At 45.0% G+C, this 21,536-nt stretch overlaps 6 protein-coding genes across 6 annotated transcripts; 3 read left to right on the top strand and 3 right to left on the bottom strand.

The window, feature by feature from the left end:
- Positions 1-4,260: 4,260 nt before the first annotated feature.
- Positions 4,261-4,480, top strand: PHALS_08340 (uncharacterized protein; the record flags this gene model as incomplete). The annotated part of the gene is made up of 2 exons (XM_024723671.1): positions 4,261-4,295; positions 4,366-4,480. 2 exons carry the CDS (start codon positions 4,261-4,263, stop codon positions 4,478-4,480), a joined length of 150 nt encoding a protein of 49 aa, XP_024574624.1.
- A 5,782-nt stretch (positions 4,481-10,262) lies between these two features.
- Positions 10,263-10,600, bottom strand: PHALS_08339 (lysosomal pro-x; the record flags this gene model as incomplete). Its single annotated transcript, XM_024723669.1, has 2 exons — positions 10,263-10,405; positions 10,462-10,600. 2 exons carry the CDS (start codon positions 10,598-10,600, stop codon positions 10,263-10,265), a joined length of 282 nt encoding a protein of 93 aa, XP_024574623.1.
- Positions 10,601-10,722: 122 nt separating this feature from the next.
- Positions 10,723-12,520, top strand: PHALS_08338 (utp-glucose-1-phosphate uridylyltransferase; the record flags this gene model as incomplete). The annotated part of the gene is made up of 6 exons (XM_024723668.1): positions 10,723-10,779; positions 10,848-10,945; positions 11,021-11,123; positions 11,189-11,305; positions 11,372-12,334; positions 12,413-12,520. The coding sequence occupies 6 exons, from the start codon at positions 10,723-10,725 to the stop codon at positions 12,518-12,520; spliced, it is 1,446 nt and encodes a 481-aa protein (XP_024574622.1).
- Positions 12,521-12,706: 186 nt separating this feature from the next.
- Positions 12,707-13,938, bottom strand: PHALS_08337 (ring finger ubiquitin; the record flags this gene model as incomplete). Its single annotated transcript, XM_024723667.1, has 4 exons — positions 12,707-12,979; positions 13,059-13,326; positions 13,384-13,832; positions 13,891-13,938. 4 exons carry the CDS (start codon positions 13,936-13,938, stop codon positions 12,707-12,709), a joined length of 1,038 nt encoding a protein of 345 aa, XP_024574621.1.
- Positions 13,939-14,073: 135 nt separating this feature from the next.
- On the bottom strand, positions 14,074-15,522 carry PHALS_08336 (uncharacterized protein; the record flags this gene model as incomplete). Its single annotated transcript, XM_024723666.1, has 1 exon — positions 14,074-15,522. The coding sequence occupies one exon, from the start codon at positions 15,520-15,522 to the stop codon at positions 14,074-14,076; it is 1,449 nt and encodes a 482-aa protein (XP_024574620.1).
- A 584-nt stretch (positions 15,523-16,106) lies between these two features.
- On the top strand, positions 16,107-17,366 carry PHALS_08335 (dolichyl-diphosphooligosaccharide--protein glycosyltransferase subunit 2-like; the record flags this gene model as incomplete). Its single annotated transcript, XM_024723665.1, has 2 exons — positions 16,107-16,337; positions 16,416-17,366. 2 exons carry the CDS (start codon positions 16,107-16,109, stop codon positions 17,364-17,366), a joined length of 1,182 nt encoding a protein of 393 aa, XP_024574619.1.
- Positions 17,367-21,536: the final 4,170 nt, after the last annotated feature.

Here is a 21,536-nt window from a genome sequence, read left to right as displayed (position 1 = left end):
ACAGCTGACTTTCTTCGTTCGTGGAGCGTCGAGTATAGCTTCCTGGCGTACCAGAATCGAGAAGTATTTCCATGGCTTATCAAAGCCCTTCATACGACCAGCAAGCCCGGCTTGTACACACGTTCCGTGTTCAAAAGCCGGGGCTGGTTTCTGCTACCCTCTACTTCTTTGAGGCACAACAGAAATCTTTTTTTCAGTATGGCGCCCCGCGCCGATTAGGTGTTCTCGCTTCCCGGCGTTTAGTCAGACCGGTAAGAATCGGGACATCGGTTCGACGAACCTCTACGCGCCTTGCGCGAGGGACAACTCGTTCGAAGGAGCCGGGTGTATCCACAGACAAAACACCGTTTGGTGCTTACACGCTGCCCAGCAGCTTGGAGCTCTCCCACCTCCTTCTTAGTAAAGCTAAGATCCATTGGCTCAGGCCCGCTCGACGAGCTCTGAGTCTTTGCATTCCAGCCAAGTCGTGCCAACTTGAAGTTAAAGTCGGCATTCAATGCCACGCTTACCGCTTCTCCAGAAGAAGACGGATGCAAACGGAAGACTTCCATTCTGGCCACTCCAGTGCGGATGCCCTCCATAAAAATGGTCACTGCGAACACCTCGGGGGGGGGATCTGCTGCCAGTAATAACAGTTCTCAATCCTAGACAAAGTTTATCAACGCCTTCTTGCCCTGTCGGGCAGCAAGGAAAGGCGATCTCACATGGTATGCCTATTAAGGTTGCGAGAACATTCGCAAAAGCTGACGCTTGGGATATTTCCAGGAGGGAACGCAGCTTCAACCGAAGCACCACACGGGAGTGCCCATTCTCTCTCTCGAACTCCGAGCTTGGAGATAGCTAGCGCCAAGCGCTGTTGCTCGTTTTGGAGCATGGCAAATGCCATAGCCATCTCGGGCTCTCTCACCCAGAGAAAGAGATTTTCTCCATCCTCTCCCTCAAAAGTCTTAACGCTTACCATAAGCGGCCTGGGTCGGAAGGAGTCATTCGTCGTCGATAGTCGTGTCATAGACGCTGTCGCTGCTGACAGCTTCTGCTGTAAGTGCTCCCATCGAGCATATTTATAGTTTGAAAACACATCTAGGCGCGCGCTTATGGCCTCGGGCCCTTGCGCAACGAGGTATTCCACGTCCTCTGGGCCCAGCAGTGTCATTAGCTTATAGTAAGCTCGTCCTGCATGCCCTGGAGCAAAAAGGAAGATTTCTCACCTCACAAAGGATCCGTCGTAACGACTCAAGCGTTGATTGACTACAGGTGCTATCAAGTGCAGCGGGGCTGCCGTAACTCTTTGCTAAGTTAAGGTCAACGACCTTTTCATGACAGTACGAGTGTAGCGGACACAATTCGCTATCTCTAAAACCCTAGGTTTTCCTAGATAATATGGTTATACCTAATTAATATAGCAAAACCTAGTTAGTATAGTAATTTGCACTACTACTGGCAATCCTGCCACGTGGTGGCTTCTTGTTACGGTGTGGCCACACCACTGTGTGATTACACCAACTCGTGTAATGCACACCTACGTACGGTCGCACAATCTTGTGCGACCCACCCTGGCTCAAAAGGTATGCGTATCCCCGTTACATTTCACATCCACCCAACCTCTAGTAAGGAAGCGCTAGGTGTCGCGTTTAATGCAAAGGTTAAGTTCCGTGTAGCGAGGGCAGGATGGTGCACCAAAAGTGGAAGTATTACGAGCGCACCAAAAAGCGATGACCTCATTCATTGTGAAAAAGAAGAGATCAGAAAGCTCCACAATTTGTGTATTATTACTAATGTGTTGTTCAAAACAGCTGCACCTAGCGTGCCCATTCGATTCCGATCAAGAGGTACAAAAGGTTGGACTTTCACGTAAGGTTGTCCGATGAATCTTTTTTGGTGAAAATGAGTCCCAGTAGACCGCTAGAACCCAATGAAAGGAATGGCGCTCTGTTGTATCTCGTGGAGTTTGTGATTAATGGAATCCAGCCCTGCTATCTAAGAGAGGTAAGCCTTCCAGCCCAGGGCTGCTGTTAGTTAATATCTTTTTGAATTTGCGAGAATTCCTGATAGAATTAGAAGAGTCATGCATTGATGTACAACGTGCAACTGTCGAAAAACGTTGAAAGCACGCGGAGGCATTGAAGGTTAAAACGATATTTGTGCGTCTTGCAGCGGGACTACAGCCAGTATGTCGAAGGTTATGTGAAATCATCAGGCGAAGTTTGATGACTTTGATTGTGTGGAACGTTGTCTGGTCCTGGATCTGATGTTGAACACATCCTAGATATGGTGTGGCTTGATTGCTATGAGTCATGGACTAACTGCAAGGCACACCACATAACAACATAACAACGTATTTGTTTCTGAGTTATATATTGTATCTGAGTTATATACGCTTGTAGCATGGGCACAAAGTCGCAATAGCTGCTGTACAGGACATGGGATTGCTCGACTTGTCTGGGAGCGATGTTGATAAGCAATTGGGACAGAGCTCGGAAGACAACAGCGGCAGCAAGCCGCTGTCTCAGGCCGAGAAAGGGAGGAGTTATTACAAATCGGAATACTGTTCCTGAAAAAAATAATGCGTAAGGCGTACTGATCAGCTGCAACATGTGCTGCACCTTTGAATGCTGGGAAAACAATAGACAGATGTCGCTTCATTAACGCGTTGGTAGAGAGATTGCTCTGCTCTACTTTTTCAAGGCTTGCTGACTCACTTGACGCAAAATTTATAGTTTCACCTAACGACGAATATCTGAAATAGACAGTAACGTATAAGGCACATGACACTCCATTGAGGATGGTCACCTCTAAAGAGAAGATACATACTGTTTGGTAAACGCTATTCATTGGAGGCCCAGTAGGTATGAATGGGTTAGCACATACGGGTGCACGTGTGGAATGTGCCAAAACTTTAAATCCTCGCCAAACGTGGCGGCGCCTTTAACTGGTCTGCGGATTTCGGTAGTGTTGGTAGTCCATAAGTACGAACATCATTTTTAGTCCTTCAAGAGAAACGCACCCGATTACACCGGTATTGCGGCCTCGTAACCCGTTTAAACAAAATGGCTTATCTCGCTGTTGTCAACAATGCTGCGACCGTTAACAATACAGCTAAATTGTCCCTCGACAAGGAGTTTTTGCTAACACGAACCATCGTGTCGAGCCGAGATGCGTGCTCCACGAAACTGCTTTGGCGTTTTTTATCAAGATGATAGACACTAGGTTTTGTGTGCTAATCGCTGAGCATTCGCATACAGATGGTCAGGCAAATTGGCTAATAATGCAAGGGAGATACCCTCCAAAGCTCTAGCGCGGAGAGGCCGAGGTCCTGAAGCAAGTTGCTGCTGTTCATTGAGTTTGCGCTGAAAAAAACAGTGCATGCTTTTGTGGGTATTACTCCAAATTCAATTTAAGTTAGCTGATCAATCTTTGAGTTACTTGAACATCACCACAATTTTGCTCCGATCTATGTGAGCAAAGGTTTGCGAGTTTAAGTTACTGTTTTCAGCCCTGCTACACTGCGTAGAAAATGTGATGGTTTTATCATTATATTATCGATCTTTGTGTGTCGGTGCGCGACGGTACGGCAACAGTCAATGCCAGAGGCAAGAAAAGCATGAAATTTGATTGTTGGCTGCATTATACCTATTTATAGATACAGCGTCTGTGTTTTATGAGACTACGATGCGACCATGCTACATTGCACTACTCACGATCGTAGCGAAAAGTATTAAGGATAACATTTCTCTGAAGCAAATGCAAACACATTTTTTACTCCATGTGGGCTTACAGAAGCTCTAACACGATTTCGTTCCTACGAGCCTATCGGACGTGAAACGCTTTATTTTGATCGGGTCAGCTTCTTCCCATATTTGCAGTTGAGCTATCCTCTACTCTATTGTAGCGGCACGGATCCAATCCTCATACCACCCGGGGTGATAGAATAGATCGGTAAGCTTTTTCAAGACGTTATGGACCGCAAGTCGAGAATGTAAAAGAGTCGACGTGGCTCCAGACCCGGACAGCTTACGCAAGCCAGCTGTGGGCAGGTCATCATCTGTCGGCTTTGTCCAATCAACAACGGATGCTTCACTTTAATTTAGTAGCGGGCACAAAATAGTTTCCAATATCTGGTGAAATCGAAGGGATGCTACCACATAAAGAAAGTTTGAGTACAAAGTTTTCTTGAGGCCGTTGACTTATACGATCTGAAGCTTTAATATCCTCCGGGGAAGTGGCAAGGGTTGTCTGTTGGATTGCGTTACCCATCAGCCAATGGGAACCGACATTTTTGTAGACTTTACACTTGGGTCGAATTGCCTTCTCTTCAAAGTGTACACAAAACTTCTTGCACCATTGTCCACGAGTAAATTTTGCTAGGGAAACGCTGCCTTTAAATAGCATTCTTCGGCGCTCTCAATGGACTGATTGTTGTCTGCTAGTACGACAAAGCTACAAGCGAGAACAGCTGCAGCAAAAGGGAATATTAGGATGAAGAGCATAACCAGGCGGCAGTGCCAATGAAGCTGTAGGAAGATGTCGGCGCCAGATGATGAGACCCGCACAGCTCGCGCGATAATTGTAGGATTTCCTTCTCACCTTGATAATTAACTAATTTTGGCCCAGCATCTGTCCGGCGATAGTCTACGGTCGACATGTTTCATCTACCCAAGCGCCTGAAACAAAGCTCGCCAACATTCGCTGTAAAGCGCATAATTTGATATTCGATAATGATCCCCGGCAAGCCATGTTGATAAAAGTCTCTGCCAAGAATTGTGCAATCGATAGCTTTGAAATTAGGAATTGCGATGGAAACTTACTATCTTCGGTAAACAACATCAATTTTTTTCGTCTGTTGATAACGTTCGACAAAGCTGCACATGTTGCGGCTAACCTGAACATTTTACGTATCGCCTTTTCAACGAGCAACGTCAACATTGAGATACGCAACAAACCATAGTTAGGTCGATACGAAAGTGCAGCTGTCAACACATCAAGCCGATTAAGCTTATACTTTAACGCGAGGGTAAACTCGGCAAAGAAGGAAAACTATCATGCAATTATCCGCAAGATACGGTGACGACGCCGCAGTGCGCAAAACCGGATAATCTGTGTAGCTTACAAAGGACTTAGAGGCAGCCTGCTGCGCCCTGAACTTGGCGAAGAAAGCTTCGTTCTAAGTAGACTTCTATTGCGAGAAGGTTAGTTTTTTTATTTGATTTAATAAAAATCAATCGTGATCGAGGGCATCTGCTTGGGGTATTACACAGTCCATCACAAAGTTGTAGCAACAACGATGTAGCTAATCTGTATTTGAAAGGACCAGATCTAAAAATTATTTTAGGCTTTCTCTTACAGCCTTGAAAAGCGCCTGTTTGCCCCATGAAACAGCCCAGAAGGGTAATTTGTTCGGCGCAAAAGACACACTAGGCTAAACTGAAGAATAACATACAGGAATGCATACATTCGAACACTTCTAGCAAATGTTAATGTGGTTCTCCACATTTAACTTGCACGATCGATGAAATAATGGCGTCAAAAATAATTTCAGCATAGTCACTATGTAGCCTGAACAGCTGCGTCACCGAAAGATTGAACGTCGCAAGTGCGTTCGACAGTCCCTGTAACACATACAGAGACTCCTCGAGCGTCCTGCTCGAAGAAGACTCCGCAGAAAAATATCTCTCTTTGGCAGTTAGGATTACATATTAATTAGCTGATTAGCTCAAGAACACTGATCAAGGTGGATCTGACCATGTCTCTCTGCAGACAATCTTTTCTGAGATCGGCGTTTGGGTCGAAATTCTGACTGTATTTATCTTATTTTGTGCCGTCACGATTGATATGCTGCCGTTATGTTTTCGGAAAGATAAAATCGACGGATGAAGCGATTGACTGCCTTTAACCAATTACGCTTCGTGCGTTCGCACGAAAGAAAGCGTCTCCAACGTCAATTTATTTATAGGAAAAGATTACTGATGTATCATTAGGCATTATGGCTCAAAGCACCCGGTCAGTCATGACGCACCATCCGGTTCTAAAACATCACGCGTGGTCATCACGTCGCGAGAAATCTGTGCCCTCAATAATATACTCATCCATCATGGATGACATCCCAGCTCATCCATCAGTATTCAACGGAAGTCATCGTCTTGCGATTCTTTGCACGTAACCCGTGGGGCAATTTCTCTTGATCGTCAAGGCCACCGACGGAGGTAGCGAGGGGGGACTTACAAACCCCTAAGACTATCCAGTTACTCCGTTCGTTCGTACTTAATATTATCATTTGAATACCCGTGGAGCGTCACTTCTGCGCACGATGGGTGCGTCACACAGCTGGCTACCCTGTGGTACTGTTGCATCGTCACAATAATAAGTCATATCTAATTCTTTCAGGGCCTGGCGCTTCTTCTTGCAGCTTACAGACGATCTTTAATTCTACTGACTCTGACACGGGACCATGGCATTCAAACGTTTGTACTTTTCGCTCTGTTTACCGAATAAGCCTGAGGACCTCGAAATACTGCCAATTTTTCTGTCTCAACCCAGAAACACTATAGAGACCGCTCAGTATGATTGATTCGCTATAATTGAGCCTGGAAACGCGGCTCACTGTCATCTTAGCCTTCCAAACTCTGCTGGAAGCATAAGAAAAGTGCTAGTCAAGTCGGCCAATTCTATGTCCTACTCGAGCCGGCGTTAAAAGCACTTCTGCACTTCTTCTTCTTGGCAGAGATGAAGACAAGACACATCAAAGCTTCAAAAGGATACAAATGCGTAGAGCCTTACTTAAACGGTGGGACGACTTGCAGTATATTCATGGCTCAAAGCGACAAACAGCGCTATACCTAGGATGAATTCATATCTTAAATCCATATCAAGGGTTCGGCAAAACTCCACATTGACAAAGTCGTTAAACTTAATTAAAAAATCAGCATAATCGTTGACGCTTTTACCAGTGTCCCGTCACATATATCGTATCCGTAATTGGCATCACTAAAACCTTCGTGTATTGTTTACCGACGGTCTCACGTCGTACATCATTGCACGTCGCTTCAAATTAGACCACTATTCACGACTTCAATAAGATATTAACAATCAACAACCCTGGGCAGGTGACTCTTTCTCTTTTAAAAAAATCGCTCCATTTTTGTGCTGAGGATTGCTGACCACGAACTCCACGAAGTACAGTCCTTTCCCAGAAGGCGCTGTGCAGCGTACTGAGACTCGATATTTCGCCAAAAGAAGGTCATCGGTCGATTTCGCGCAAACGTCTTACCCTTCGTATCCCTCAGGTCGAAAGCGAAGAAGACATACGCGTACCGCGGAGCTGCCCGGTGCTGAGAGGCCACTATCTCTCGTACTAGCATGACTGAGGTTCATCACCTCTCACGCGCTAATAGAGCATCCACTTTTGGTATCCCATCGCGCCATCGCGGCACGAAAACATTACTTAGAATAGAATTCAATACCCATCGATTCCTCAAAAGTGGTAGGGTGGATTCGGAAGGGCTGGGTACAAGCTTTATCTATCTGAAGTGCTTCATAAACATGGTAAATGTTACCGCCTCTTGGAGAAGACGTGATACCATCGCGGCAAATCGAGTCGTTGATTCCAGATTTTTTTTGATGGATCTCACCTTTTCTGAAGAGTAGATAAAACTTTGATTCTCGCATTCAATGCACCCGGTTGTATTTTTTGTACGTCGCTTCTTATTTTTCTTTGTCGGGAAAGCATATCTTACAGAGGTATTACACGTTAGTGCACATTCCCGCAATATTATTGGTGACGCGAGCGCGACGCGCAGACGCTTAGTCTAAAATATGGTCAGATTTGTGACCATACCAAGTCTCCGTTTTTTATTCACGATTTGGGCGCTCAGCAACAGCAGCCGCACGTTGTGTGCCATTTGTACTCCCACTGACGCCCGGTTGGAGCGCTCATGGAGGTTCTCACTAGCTCAATTTCATAGCTGTAATTGGCTCTTGACCAACCATATTTACATCTAACAACAGATATAAATTTCCAAGTGTGACGTATTGTCCTGGGGGTCGTATTCAAGCATCTCGGGTTCCACTCTCACAGATGAAACCTTTTCAGGACTCATTCGTGGAATTTGCGCTAATGCTACCAAGTGCAACGGAGTGGCCGTGCATTATGCACAGAAGATGCATCGATTCAAGAGATAAATTCGCACAGAGGTTGGGTTAGTTTGCTCCAACCAAGAGCAAAATCAAGAAAATTTAGAGAAACTTACACTGTTAGTTTTGTCCTGCTGTTATGAAAATACATATTTTTTAAAATTAATTTAAACTTAAACGAAATGAATAATACATTTCATGAAGCCCTCATGCAAAGCATTTTTAAAAAGGTAATTTTGGTAGATGGTTACGTCAATATTGTTTTCACCTACAATTTACTTTGTATATAGACTCTCTTGTTAAAGCCGTATTCGATACTTAGTGTCGATGTCCCGCTCTACATAGGTGGTTATTGAGTCAATTTTCTAAACATTTGTTGATTAGGAGTTTACAATTCAAATGCTCTTCTTGTGGGAGTGTAACGGCAACTTCGTCGTTACATCACTAAAAAAGTTGTTCAGCAAACTAAATGAATTTTTTACGTGCATTGTGGCTACAAATAGCACAGGCTTAAATGTGATTTTATTGGATGATGCCTCGAATGGCTTATGTGCTAATCAGTGCAAATTTTCTTTTACATGTACTAATCAGTACAGAGTGATTGTTCATTCATGTACTAATCAGATTCAGAGTGATGGCACTCTTGCAACAGAGTGATGAAATTCATGTGCTAAACAGTATATAGAAAAAATGATAGCTCCTTCATGAAATTCACACTGGTCTTCAGACCGACTTATCTTTACCATTTAGAGTGAGTGGAGCGAGCCAGTCATTTGCGGGGGACTCAACGAAACTTCAAGTTCAGGTATCTCAAGGTTTCCCTGGGTCAAACCTTAGTTCAGCCAATGTTGATATATCAGCTTTATAGCTTCTACTTCACCATAAAATCTTTTTTAATTTTGTCGCATTCCTATCTAATCTTCCTTCAAGGCGCAAGCGTGTGTGTTGTGTATGGGGCTGTGTCGGATTGCCAATGCTGTCCTTCTTACATGTTCATCGTACAAATATAATTGATTTTGCATATTTGACACAATCTCCGGAATTCAAAATCATATTGTTCGCACATGATGAGAAACTGTGCTGAAATAGAGAGAAAAAGCGCGGTTTAATGGCCGATATAAATTTTGGGTCAGTCGCCTCACCCTGAAAATTAAAAGCTTGTTGTCAGAAGCACACGATAGCCTCCAGATCATCCGAATCGGAAGGAAGAAAGAATTCTGGCTCAGTGAGAACTATGCACTGGCAACCCCATATGTTTGAATGGGTAAGCAATTCTGTGCACATGTGCAAAACATGTTGAAGGATTAAACCCACGCCGTATGAGTGTTAGCAGTCCACAAGGAATGGCTCCAGTCAGCTTCACGCTCACAATCATAACCTTGTCATCATGAGAGACGTAAATCAGATGCGAATGCACTCTACTGAAAGGATTATTGCTTTGCTATGAAAGCGGGATGATGTAGAATTTTTATAAAAGAATGATAGTGAATAGGGTACCGATTTTCACTAAACGACAAAATTAGAGGTTACAAGTGATGCCGTAAATTCCAATCCTGGCGAAGACGAATATACGAGACCACAATGGCTCAGGTCTTACTCATTCATGCTACAAACTCCAAAACGGCCGATGACTAACAAGATTGATCGTGCATTGGTTTTCAAGTCGAAATTAAACTTTTGGATCGGAGAGGATAGCCCACCAATCTGATAATTTCTTTTCAATTTCTTCTTTTTTGCGCTTTTTCGATCTGCTTCTCTTGCATAATCTTGGTTCATATTCACTGCAAGTATTGAAGCGTCAAAATTGTAATGAGGCGATGGCTACCAAGTTCAAGACTTTTTGATTGTTTTTTGTAATATTATATTTTAAGAAATAATGCAGATGACAAATCTAAGGCGTTGAATTTATTTTTGTTGGGCCTTCAAAGTCTAGCGCCATAAGTGAAGCGAATAATCAAAAGCCAATAGAATGCAACATACAACCATTAATAAGATCCCAAGAATAACTTTTTGTCTGCGTAATTTATATGTAAGCTGTACTCTTCGATCGCTACATGTATATCCACTGCTTCTCCAGCAAGTCGCAAGAAATTTTTGATGCGCTGTTCGAGCCTATAGGTACCATACCATCACTTTCATGCTGGACCCACTATGCCTATTGAGCTGCGCAAATGGTCTGCCGATGCAACGAGGTGCTGCGTGTGGATCAGTACGAACACGCCAATGAGTATTGATAAACCACCAAATACCACGACACTGGCTGGCGAATAATTTACCACTACAACACAATGAGCATATGGAAAGATTTCGAAAAACGATAGGGTTACTACGTACATGTGTTGTAAATAGTCTCATAATACTGCGGTGCATTAAGATTTTGCCAGCGGGTGATCCGCACATGTCTTGAGCTCGTCGTTCCTGATCCTGCGGATGAGCTGACAGATTGAGCTAGTAGTGGTCGCGTTTCTGTCATGTTTCGTCGCACGTAGCTTTTTACTAAGTAATGTATACCACATAATATGTAGCACTTGCAAGTTCAATTCGTATTTCTAGTCCATTGCAGATCACTCCTTTCCCGTCGGATTGACAGCAAAGATGCACTATAAGACGCACATGCCAGCGCGGTTTTCTGTAGACGATCAGATGGCTGAGGTATTACTTCATCAATAATGCAGCTATCATTAAGAAGCTCTGACTTGTTTTGCTCTTCTCGACTGCAGGCATTGGTATCGCAAGAACTCATGGGCAACCGCCAGAAAAAGAATTTTCTTAAACTTTTTCGCAAGTATTCCAAAGTCAAGACGAGTTCCATTGATTGGTACACTCAAAAGGATCTTCTCCTATCTATCGTAAATGTTGATTGAGCCGAGTATGGCATTGCTTTGTGCTGTAGGAACTCGGTGAAGCCACCAACGAGCGGCATGTTGACGAGCAATACCTCGATAGAAAGCTGCCCGAACGACATGAATCTGCGCCACGAGCTGCTCGACAAACTAGTGTGTTATGGTTTCTATGTTTGTGATACTTTGGAAAGAATAAAAAGATGTTTATGGTGGAGCAGGTCATACTTAAACTCAATGGTGGTCTTGGCACAACATTGGGTTGCGAAGGACCCAAAAGTGCAATAGAAGTCCGACAAGATTTGTCCTTTCTTGATCTTACCGTTCGCCAAGTGGAGGTATGCTGCCTTCGCACATGTGTGATATACGAAGCTTTTGTCTGTGGATGCTTACTCTTAATCCAGTATTTGAATAGTGTTTATGGTGTGGATGTGCCACTTGTGCTCATGAATTCGTTTAATACTCATGAAGAAACTGTGCGCATTATCCGCAAGTACCGTATGCACAACCTGAGTATTCACACGTTCAATCAGAGCTGTTACCCGTTCATCATCAAGGAGACGATGTTGCCTCTTCCGAATACCAAGTACGACCGCTTAACACGCGATAAGTGGTTTCCTCCTGGTCATGGTGACGTTTATAATGCATTATTTGAATCTGGATTACTCGAGAGCTTGATAAATCAGGGCAAAGAGTACATTTTTATATCAAATGTGGACAATCTTGGGGCTACAGTAAATTTGGACGTGCTGTATCATATGATTAATGAAGACTCTGAGTTTGTCATGGAAGTGACCGAGAAAACCCGCGCAGATGTCCAGGGAGGCACACTTGTAAGTTACAAAGACAAACCTCATCTTTTAGAAGCCAGCCAAGTGCCGCCAGGACATTTGGATGATTTTCGTGCAATAAACAAGTTCGAGACGTTCAACACAAACAATCTGTGGGTGAATCTGCGTGCAATCCAGAGACTGGTGGCTCAGGACCTCATCGACATTGAGCCTCTTGTAACTTGTCGCACCGTGAAGAACCATAAAGTTGTACAGCTCGAGACTGCAGCAGGTGAAGCAATCCATTTGTTCAAAAATTTCATCGGACTGAAGGTGCCTCGCTCTCGATTTTTACCGGTTAAATCCTCGTCGGATCTTTTCCTTGTGCAGTCGAACTTGTATCAAATAAAGCACGGTAGTTTGATCATGAATCCAGCTCGAACCACACTTACGATTCCCATTGTAAAGCTTGGTCTCGAGTTTCAGAGCGTAAAAGAGTATCTTATGCGCTTTGAACACGGAATTCCTAATATTACGGAGTTAGATCACCTTACTGTCGCCGGCGATGTTAAATTTGGTTCCAACATTACACTAAAGGTAGGAGGTATGGAGTTGCTTTGTTTATTCGAGCGTTTAAAAGTTTGTCATGATTTTGCTTCGTCACAATTGAATCAGGGAACCGTAATTCTTGTTGCAAATGAAGGGGCACATATCGACCTGCCGGATGGAACAGTGTTAGAGAACAAGGTGGTGACCGGTAACCTACGCATTTTGGATCACTAGACCAAAGGTAACATTGCTCGAATAAAGAATGCCTTAGCTGGTCGAAGTATACTCCACGAAGCTCAGAACACGAAAATCACAATGAGACAAATGAGACAAAGAGTGGATTGCTTTTACATGGCTTTACATCGTAGATTAGACAGTTATTGACATCAAAAAATTCTGAGGTAGGTGTTTTGATCGTGCTTAATGCACGACAACAACGTGCTTGCAGATAGGGCACTGGCGGTGACACATGAGCCACTGATCAATGCATTCGCGATGGTAAAAATGTAAACATGGAAGAGCTCGCACTTCTTCTTTTGCTTTAAACTCATCACGGCATACCGCGCAGTCTAGGTTGTATTTCCCGTTCTCCTCTCCCGGTTGCTTATTGTCAGCGTGATGCTCATGGTTCTGATACTCGAACGTCGGAAGAGCTATAATTTGTGGGTATGGAAGACCATCCCAGCTTTCTGACTGCGCCACGTTTAGGCATTAATATTAGTAACATGACTATCAAATAAGGTCAAACTTTGTGAAAATCACCTACGCTAACATGCTGCGGGCATAATTCGTTGATACGACGAAGCAATGAAAGAAAACGCATCTTTGTCTGACAATCAGCTGCATCTTCTTGAACGTCTCCAGCACCTTTCAATGCCAAAAAAGAAGAGATTTTCAGCATTCGAAAATGGCGATGAATCAGCGAGAAAAAATTATTCTCAGGCTTGTTTGTTTCAATTTCAACTGCTACTTCCTCAATTCCTGATGTCCGAGCAGCAGGAAGAGTTTCCACAACTTGACGAAGTGCTGCTGTCATCATACTGCGACACACAACAGTGAGCGTGATGAATTTAGCCACCCAAGGTACCTCTGCTTACGTAATGTTTTCTTCTATCCCACTCTTAATTGATTCTTGACGTAGCGAGCGAATGTAGGCCAAGTCCAATTGCCCGTTGAGTGGCGGTACGTTCTGGTTGTTATTATTGGCCGCCTCGTCGATATCGGCGGCAGCGATAGAGATCAGACCGGCAGGCGACAACTGTGTATTTACAGGAGAGGATCCCATATTCTCTACACAGAGATGATCCACATCTTGCAAAGGCAAATCATCAATTCCCAACAGCTCTGCAAAATGCGACGACAGCGTCGTGTTCGAGCGACGGCGGCTTGTCAGATTATCTCCAGTCAGCAGTACACTGTTTGTCTTCTTGTCATCATCTCCAAGATCAGCGTCTGATGCTTCTGCTTCCTCCATAGCTCGCACAATTTCTCGAGAGGTAGCCGTGTCTTCTTCCCAGTAGCTTGATGCATGCGGATCCACGCGTGGCTGCAACGAAAACAAGGTTCAGTACTGCCATGTATTTGTACATACATAGCTAGCGTACGTGAAGCGGTTGGGGCATGCGCGAGCCGTAGAGTGATCGAAGAAACATTGTGAGACTGAAGGATAGAAGGAAATGATGCGGATGAGCGTGTCTTTACGTATTTGAATGTGACACTATGTCTTGATTACAATATGCATTTCTTATTATTAAAGCTATGTAGCCATATTACAATTCTTCCAGATGCTAACGTGTTGAATCCATCAGGTTGGAGGGATACATTGCTAGTGATGGTGATACAGTGTAATCCGACATAAAGTCAGTATCTAGAATTCTTCCTTCTTGCCTTTTCTTGGACTGCAAACGGTTGTAACTTTTCATCAGTCCGAAAAAAGCTTTGAGCCATTGCGGGGGACTCAACAACTCATTTCGCCCACCATCTTTGCCAGTACTCGGCGAGAAAGCAAATAGTTGGTCTAAAAATTTCTGTACATACTGATTCAGACGCACAAAACCAATGTCATCATCTACCAAAGGTTGCAGCAGCGACTCGTCGTTCAGGACGTCCTGGGCGCCAACATTCGAGTCCAGCGAAGAAAGAAAATTCTCAAGTAGCACCTCCACTCGCCCTTCAGTAGTGACTGTACGTTTAGAAACAACCACCACGCAATGAGCTGGGTCAATGTTAAACAACCGACGTTCCTTGCTTAAGTTTGCAGCACTTAGCGCGTCACGCATACGTAAAGTACCGACTGTACCGCCACGTAAAGATCGAAACAAGGTCGTTAAACGCGCTTCAAGTGACTTGCAACATGTGATTGTCGCGGAGCGAGTAGAGCCAGAACTTTGCGTCTTTTGTGACATCTGCAACATCTCATCAGGTGCAGGAACAACAAACACAACCATGGGGACACATCGACCAGGAGCAAATCCATTGCCTGCAGTGCTAAGCGACGACAACGACGAACCTTTCAAATGAAAATTTTCGCGCTTCGGATGCTTAGTCGATGTTGCCACGACACTCTGCAGTTGAGCCTTTTCTACTGCCAACGCACGTATGTCTTTCAAAACGTTCGATGTCACTCGTGCGGTTTCTTTGAGCACTATGAGTAAGTTACAGCTGGAGTAGAGCAGCACTTGCATTTTTGACATTTCGCGTTCGTATGCGTCTGTTTCAATTCGCATTCGTTGCACTTCACTTAGCAGTGGTTGTTCTTCAGCTTCGTTACCGGCCGTGGATTGTCGTCGAGCCAAAGACTTGTTTTTAATATTCTTGTTTAGTGTTTCCGTCTTAGAGACCGCAGAAGTACTGTAGGAAAATCTATCAGGTCGAGCTAATCCCAAAAGGTAGATGCATCTTGTCACGTCGTCATAGTATAGATGAATACTGGCGGGTAGTGTTGTATTTTGAACTGTCGTTGCATTCTGCATAACATCTTCACGAAAGACACAGCGACCAATAATACGGTTGGCAAAGGCAAATGCACGCGAGGAAGATGAAGAGCTGGAGCTAAGCAGCCCCACGATCGCAACGTTCTTATTTTGTAGCGACTGCAACGCTGCAAGTGATTTATTGCGATCATTCTCGAAAGGGTACACACGCACAGGTTCATTGAATTGGAAATCGAAAGAAAATGATGACGAGAGGCGAGGAGATGACGTAGACGGCCGCCCGTCATTTCGACCTGAAGGCATTTGATCAAATTGCAGTACCAAAAAATAGTACGTTGATACATATTTGTGTATCGTAAATTGAAGTTTGCAACTAGAACATTAGGTACTGCCGCCGGGACGATGCGTTACAACAACTGGACTTATTGTCAAGACTTGACGTCATGCATTTGTACGACAGTTTACCAAGTATCTGTCTTTAGTGAGAATTGATTTGCTTATCTATCATTTATCCACGGTCTGTTGAGGAAATGGCCAGTCCCTAAATATGATTGCGCAGATGAATATTTTGCTCAAAGTTAATTTTTGCAGTCGCAGAGCAGCGAATAAATATGAGTTATATGTGCTCAGACATAAGGTTTGCTAAAGCCCATGATTTAATGTAGCTGCGTCATGTATGCCGTCCGCACCCACCCAGTGTTTTAAGTGGGCTTGCACTACATTTTTTTACTTTGCTCCAAAATAACGAATTTTAGATATACGTCGGTAAATACGAACTGAAAAGTACATGTATATTATTGGCTGAAAACATGGTCAAGTCTGATTGGCGAGATCATCATACTTTTGCAATTGTGCCACGCGGTCAATTTTGAAAAGAAAACCAAATCATGAAATCTCTGGCTTGGCTTCATGTAACTTGGGGTGGCTTTCTGCTGCTCTTGTCGCTCTCAGCTGATGCTGCATTTAACGTGAACATGAAATTGGAATCTACGCGGGTTCCATTGAAGGATGATGCGCTGGAATTGGCCGTCGTGGTAACCCCCAAACAACCAAAACTTAAGCAGCTAACTTTGGAGACTCTTGTTGACACAACAGGAGCTGTCGTGCTTTCTGAAATCGTACGTGATGATGTCTGTTGGTAACTTTCCATAAATGTGATTTAAATTATCGTGTTATCATCTTACGACGTGGTGTAGAGGCTTGAAGGAGATGGAAGCAGGTTCGCGGCCAAGCTGACGGGCGACCAAATGCTGCAAGCTGGTATGTACAAGCTCAAGGTCACTGCGGTGAATGAGGCGACTAAGGAAAGTTCTTTTGAGGTGCTGCCACTTAAGATTACAACGGCTGTGGAGGTAATGAGTGCTAAAGCCAATGGCAAGAAGATGAAGTTTGGCGACAAGCTTACAGGAATGAGCTTTATCGCCGCAGCTGAAGACACTTTGAAATTAGAAGTGCGATTACAGCAAGTGCATAACAAGGCACCTGTGGTGGCCCATCAAGCTTTTCTTCATTTTACGCACATAACAGAGAAGACGGAGGCTTACTTTGTCTTGACTGCCGACACCAAATCGATTCATAGCACGACACTACAATTTGCGGCTCTCAGCAAAAAATTTGGTTACAATTCGGGCACATATCATGTAGAGCTCATTTTGGGCTCTGCAACTTTTGAAAAAGCACTTTTGTGGGATTTGGGTGATGTTGAGCTCCATCTTGTCGCCGCCCCGCCTGAAACACCCTCTCCGCTTTACAAAAAGCCGCTTCTTCATGAAAGTGACACAACTCTCAAGGCTTTACCCGTGATTCAACACGTTATGCGTCAAGAGGACCCGCGCCCGCCCGTGGTCGTGTCTATGGCCTTCTTGGGCGCCGTCCTGACCCCTCTGGGTTTATTCGTTGTATTTGTGGCGCGTCTTGGACTCAACGTTAAGCGCCTGTTTGAAGGACCTGTCTTTGCTTTCGGCTGCGTATTTCTGGCGTCTCTGGCTGGCATATTCACTCTTTTCGGTCTTTACTGGCTAGAGCTGACCATGTTCCGTACCCTAAGCTACCTTAGCATTTTGGGCTCTGTAAATTTTTGGTCCGGCCATTTGACACTCAAGCGCCTTGCCGCCACCCCTGGCAAGAAAAAAAGTAAAGCCGAATAACGATGGTGAGTTGACAATCAAGAGAATGTTGCCTTTTGTACGAAAGAATAGCTTGAGCGTAAAACAACTGTCAACCCAGTATTCTGGTAGAAGAGGCGATTAATTGACATTCCAGCATCCTTTGTCTTGGCGTCTGTTTCCAAACGCGATTATAAGAGAGCGAATTGTTTTAACTAATGTGACTTTTGCGAACACTTCCACTTCGAATGGTCATCTAGTTCCCTCGCTTATCGTGAGCGTCGAAATCTTCAATGTCAATATATCGAACTTAATCACCAAAAAAGGGTAACGAGTAAGTGCTGTAATTTAGTGTAATATATAATCCCTAACACATGTTTTGCGCGATTGTATTGAAAAAAATATTTTCACCTGCCTTTGTAGGAAGGGTGTGGGTCACACAAGATGGTGTGATCACACAATGGTATGGCTACACTTTAACGAGAAATCAGTACGTGGCTGGAACAGCAAATACACCTAAGAAGTATCTTTGAAGATGTCAAACCCAAATAGTAGAAGTCCGAGGAGCGCTAGCCGCATGTTAAACAATGAAGACAGATTCATATTCGGAGATAATAGAACGTATGTATTTTGAGATTAGTCTTAATGTACTCTTGAAATAGCGAAACGAACTAACAGCGTCAATTACTCAAGATGCTCTCGGTTACGTTTCTGGTGGGAGCGCTCGACCACAACCAATATCCGCTTGTCAACGCGACTCAAAGCGACAGAATTCCCTCCGTGCAAAGTACACAGCAAATTCGTTGAACTTGGTAGCACTCGTAGTCAACCAGCAACCGAGTCGTGGGAGGCCTGCATTTCTCATCGAAGAAGAGGCAGAGGTTACATCAAAGTGGGTGCAACCAACGTGCCGCCAGTGATTGATGGGGAGCTCAAAAAGAAGCCCTGCGAGCACGCCAGATGCAATTAACCTTAGCTACGCTGACTAAAAGAGAAATTTCTTATGTAACGGGGTTACATGTACTTTTATATGAATGGAAGGGTCACACAAGATAGTGTGACCGCACATAGGTGTGGATTACACAAGTTGATGTAATTACACAATGGTGTGGCAACACCATAACAAGAAACTGTTTTGCTCAAAATTGAAACTATATTTGAGTATTTTAGTTGCTGCAGAGCCGCCAATATCTAAACCTTTAGGTTTTCCTAATCACTACAGTAATATCTAAATAATATAGTAAAATCTAATCAATATGTATTACTACCAGCAATCCTGCAGCATGTTGGCTCATTTGCCTTGGTTAAGGTTTGAAATACTCTTGGAGGTAGGGACTGCGATCCGCTACACTCGTACTGGCTCATGTAAATAAAGTAAGATCGGTAACTTTAGCTAACTTCCTCTAGGCAAAGAGCTACAGCGGCCCCGCTGCACTTATAGCACTCAATTGATGCCTGAATCGTTGCGACTGATCCTCTGTGAGGATGGAGCAATACTCATATTTGCTCCAGGGCACGCAGGACGGTCTTGATTGTCTGATGTCCCTGCTTGGACCTGAGGCCGGAACACCTTGTTTCGCAAGGTCCCAAGGCGATAAGCGCGCGCCTGGAGGTGTTTTCAAATAAAAAAATGCTGTGTTAGAGCACCTACAGCAGAAGCTTTCAGCGTCTACTGCGTCCATAACGCCACCGTCGACCGGCGGATGACTCTTCCCGACCTAGGCCGTTCATGGTAAGATTTAAGTCCTTCGAGGGTAATTTTCCTGCTCCGAGTAAGAGAGATGCCTATGACATCCACCAAGTTCCACAACGAGCAACAGCGCGTAGCGCTAGCTATCTCCAAGCGCGGGGGTTGAGCGCGAGAATGAATACTAACGTACGGTGCTTCGGTTGGGGCGGCGATCTCCTCCTGGAAGAAGCTGAAGCTACAGCTTTCGCGAGTGTTCTCACCACATAACCAGGCATATCGCGTGCGATCACGTTTCCTTGCCACCCGACAGGGCAAGAAGGAGTTGGTGGACTTTGTTTAATAGTTGAGAACTCTCATTGCCGGGATGGCAGCAGATCCTCTCCCCGAGGCGGTCGTTACCGGCTTTATGGAGGGCCTTCGCAATGGCGTGGCCAGAATATAAGTCTTTCGTGAGCATCCGTCTTCTTTTGAAAGAGCGGTGAATGTGGCATTGAATGCCGAATTCAACTTCCAGTTGTCCCGACTCGGTTGGAATGCACATCCTCAGAGCTCGTCGAGCGGGCCTGCGCCAATGTATCTCAGCTATGCTGAGAAAGAGGAGGAAAGCGTGTAAACACCCGACGAAGTTTTGTCAGTTGAAACACCCGTCACTTTCGGACTGGTTGTCCCCTGCAAATGGCGCTTTAAAATTCATAAAACCGACGTCACGCTTCTGACCAAACGACAACACCCAGTAGTCGCGGGGTGCCCTTCTGGGGAAGAAGTAAGTTATGTTGTGCCTCAAAGAGGTAGAGAGCAGCAGGGCCCAGCTTTGACGCGCCCCGTGCTCTTGAACATGGAACGTTTGTACAACCCGGGCTTGCTGGTTGTAAAAGCGACCGTGAAGGACTTTAAGAAGCATGGAAGATCCTGATTGACTCCGGGGTGTCGAGCAACTATGCTCGACGCTCTACGACGGAGGGAAGTCAAATGTATGCTGAAGCGCTGGAAGCGCGGTTGAGGGACACCGTCAGTGTTCGCTTAGCGACAGGGACTTGTGTCATTGTGCCATGGATCCCTGTGGACCTCGGTGTCAAGTTTCTCGACTTCGAAATCGTGGAACGCTGCTTAGTTTTAGACTTGGATACAAGGTGTGACCTCATCCTTGGTATGGCATGGTTGAAACACCATGAGCCATGGATCGATCAGAGGTCAAAGACCTTGAGCGCAACATGTGTAACCTTCTGTATCCGCTTCATTCGCATCAAACTTTTCAGTAAGCAATTACTGTACCATGGATTTATACTCGCTCATACACGCGTAATATAAAACATCTCGATGCTGAAATGGATAGCCAGCAAGTGTTACACGATTCAATTGCATGGACTACGGGGCCCAAGGCATTCTGGGCGAGGCCCTAGTGATGCTCGTCACTGAGCACTGCTCACGTTTCGAAGCAGTTGCTGTATACCAAGAGTGGCATGGTCAGACGAGGTCCGAGGCATCCTGGGCAAGGCCCTTCTGATGGGGCTCTGTGCACTTATAAAGGCGAACCGCGTGGAGTAGCATGTTATCGACTGGACGAAGACTGCGGGAATAACAGCTTTTCGTCGACTGTTGTTCAAAACATCAAAGCTCCGATGGCGCAGGGAGTGGGGACACTGGACGACAACGAGTGGGTTTTCCTTACGGTCTATATGAGATATAACACCATTAAAGAACTGACTCGGGGAAGCTGTATGATATCTGCAAAAGACAGTGCGTTGACCTGACTTAGGGTGTGTCTACCGTAGACGATAGCTCGCAACTATATACCGTTGTCAACGGTATGATGAGAGAGAAAGACGACGACGATATCCTCGAGCTTTTTCCGCATTGTATACTCTTCTTGAGCTGGGCGAGATGTCCTTCGAATAGTTTAGCGGTGCCTTGAAGGCAGGTAATTTGGCCGAAACGGTCATTATAAGACCTACGAAGGAGATAAACTCGTCGTCACTTCTGGATGAAGCTCTCCTGGAGGTCGTTAAGAACGTGCTGAACGCACGAAGTTGATCTTAAATCCTGAAGATCCCCTCGGATCCGTACTATCCTTTGGCAAAGGAATTTGAAGACGTCGTCTCCAAAGACCCGCCTTCAGGCCTACCTCCGGACCGAGGGGTGCATCGTGAGATCGAGCTGATTCCGGAAACTGCGTAACCAATAGTCCCTGCCCAAGGAGCAGTGCGACGTCATTTACGCCTTTCTCCGTGCGAAGCACGACGCAGGAATAATGCGTGTGAGTAAGTCCCATTCGACACCCACGTTTTGTTTTCGGAAGCCAAACGGCAAGTGGCGTTTCGTTCATGCTTACAATAAGCTCAACGCTGCCACCATCCCGGCACAGACGCCGATTCCTAGAAAGGATGTTCGTCAGAACACCATGGTGGGAAGTACAACGTACAGTGCACTCGACTTGGTCGATTGGAATTACCAGTTGCTCATGAAAGTGAGTGATATTCCGGTAACAGCGGTGAGCACTTCGAGCGGCATGCTCTGGGTAGTGA

Source organism: Plasmopara halstedii (assembly GCF_900000015.1).
Source record: "Plasmopara halstedii genome assembly, contig: Scaffold_322, whole genome shotgun sequence".
NCBI lineage: Eukaryota > Oomycota > Peronosporomycetes > Peronosporales > Peronosporaceae > Plasmopara > Plasmopara halstedii.
This window is presented reverse-complemented; position numbering and strand designations above follow the sequence as displayed.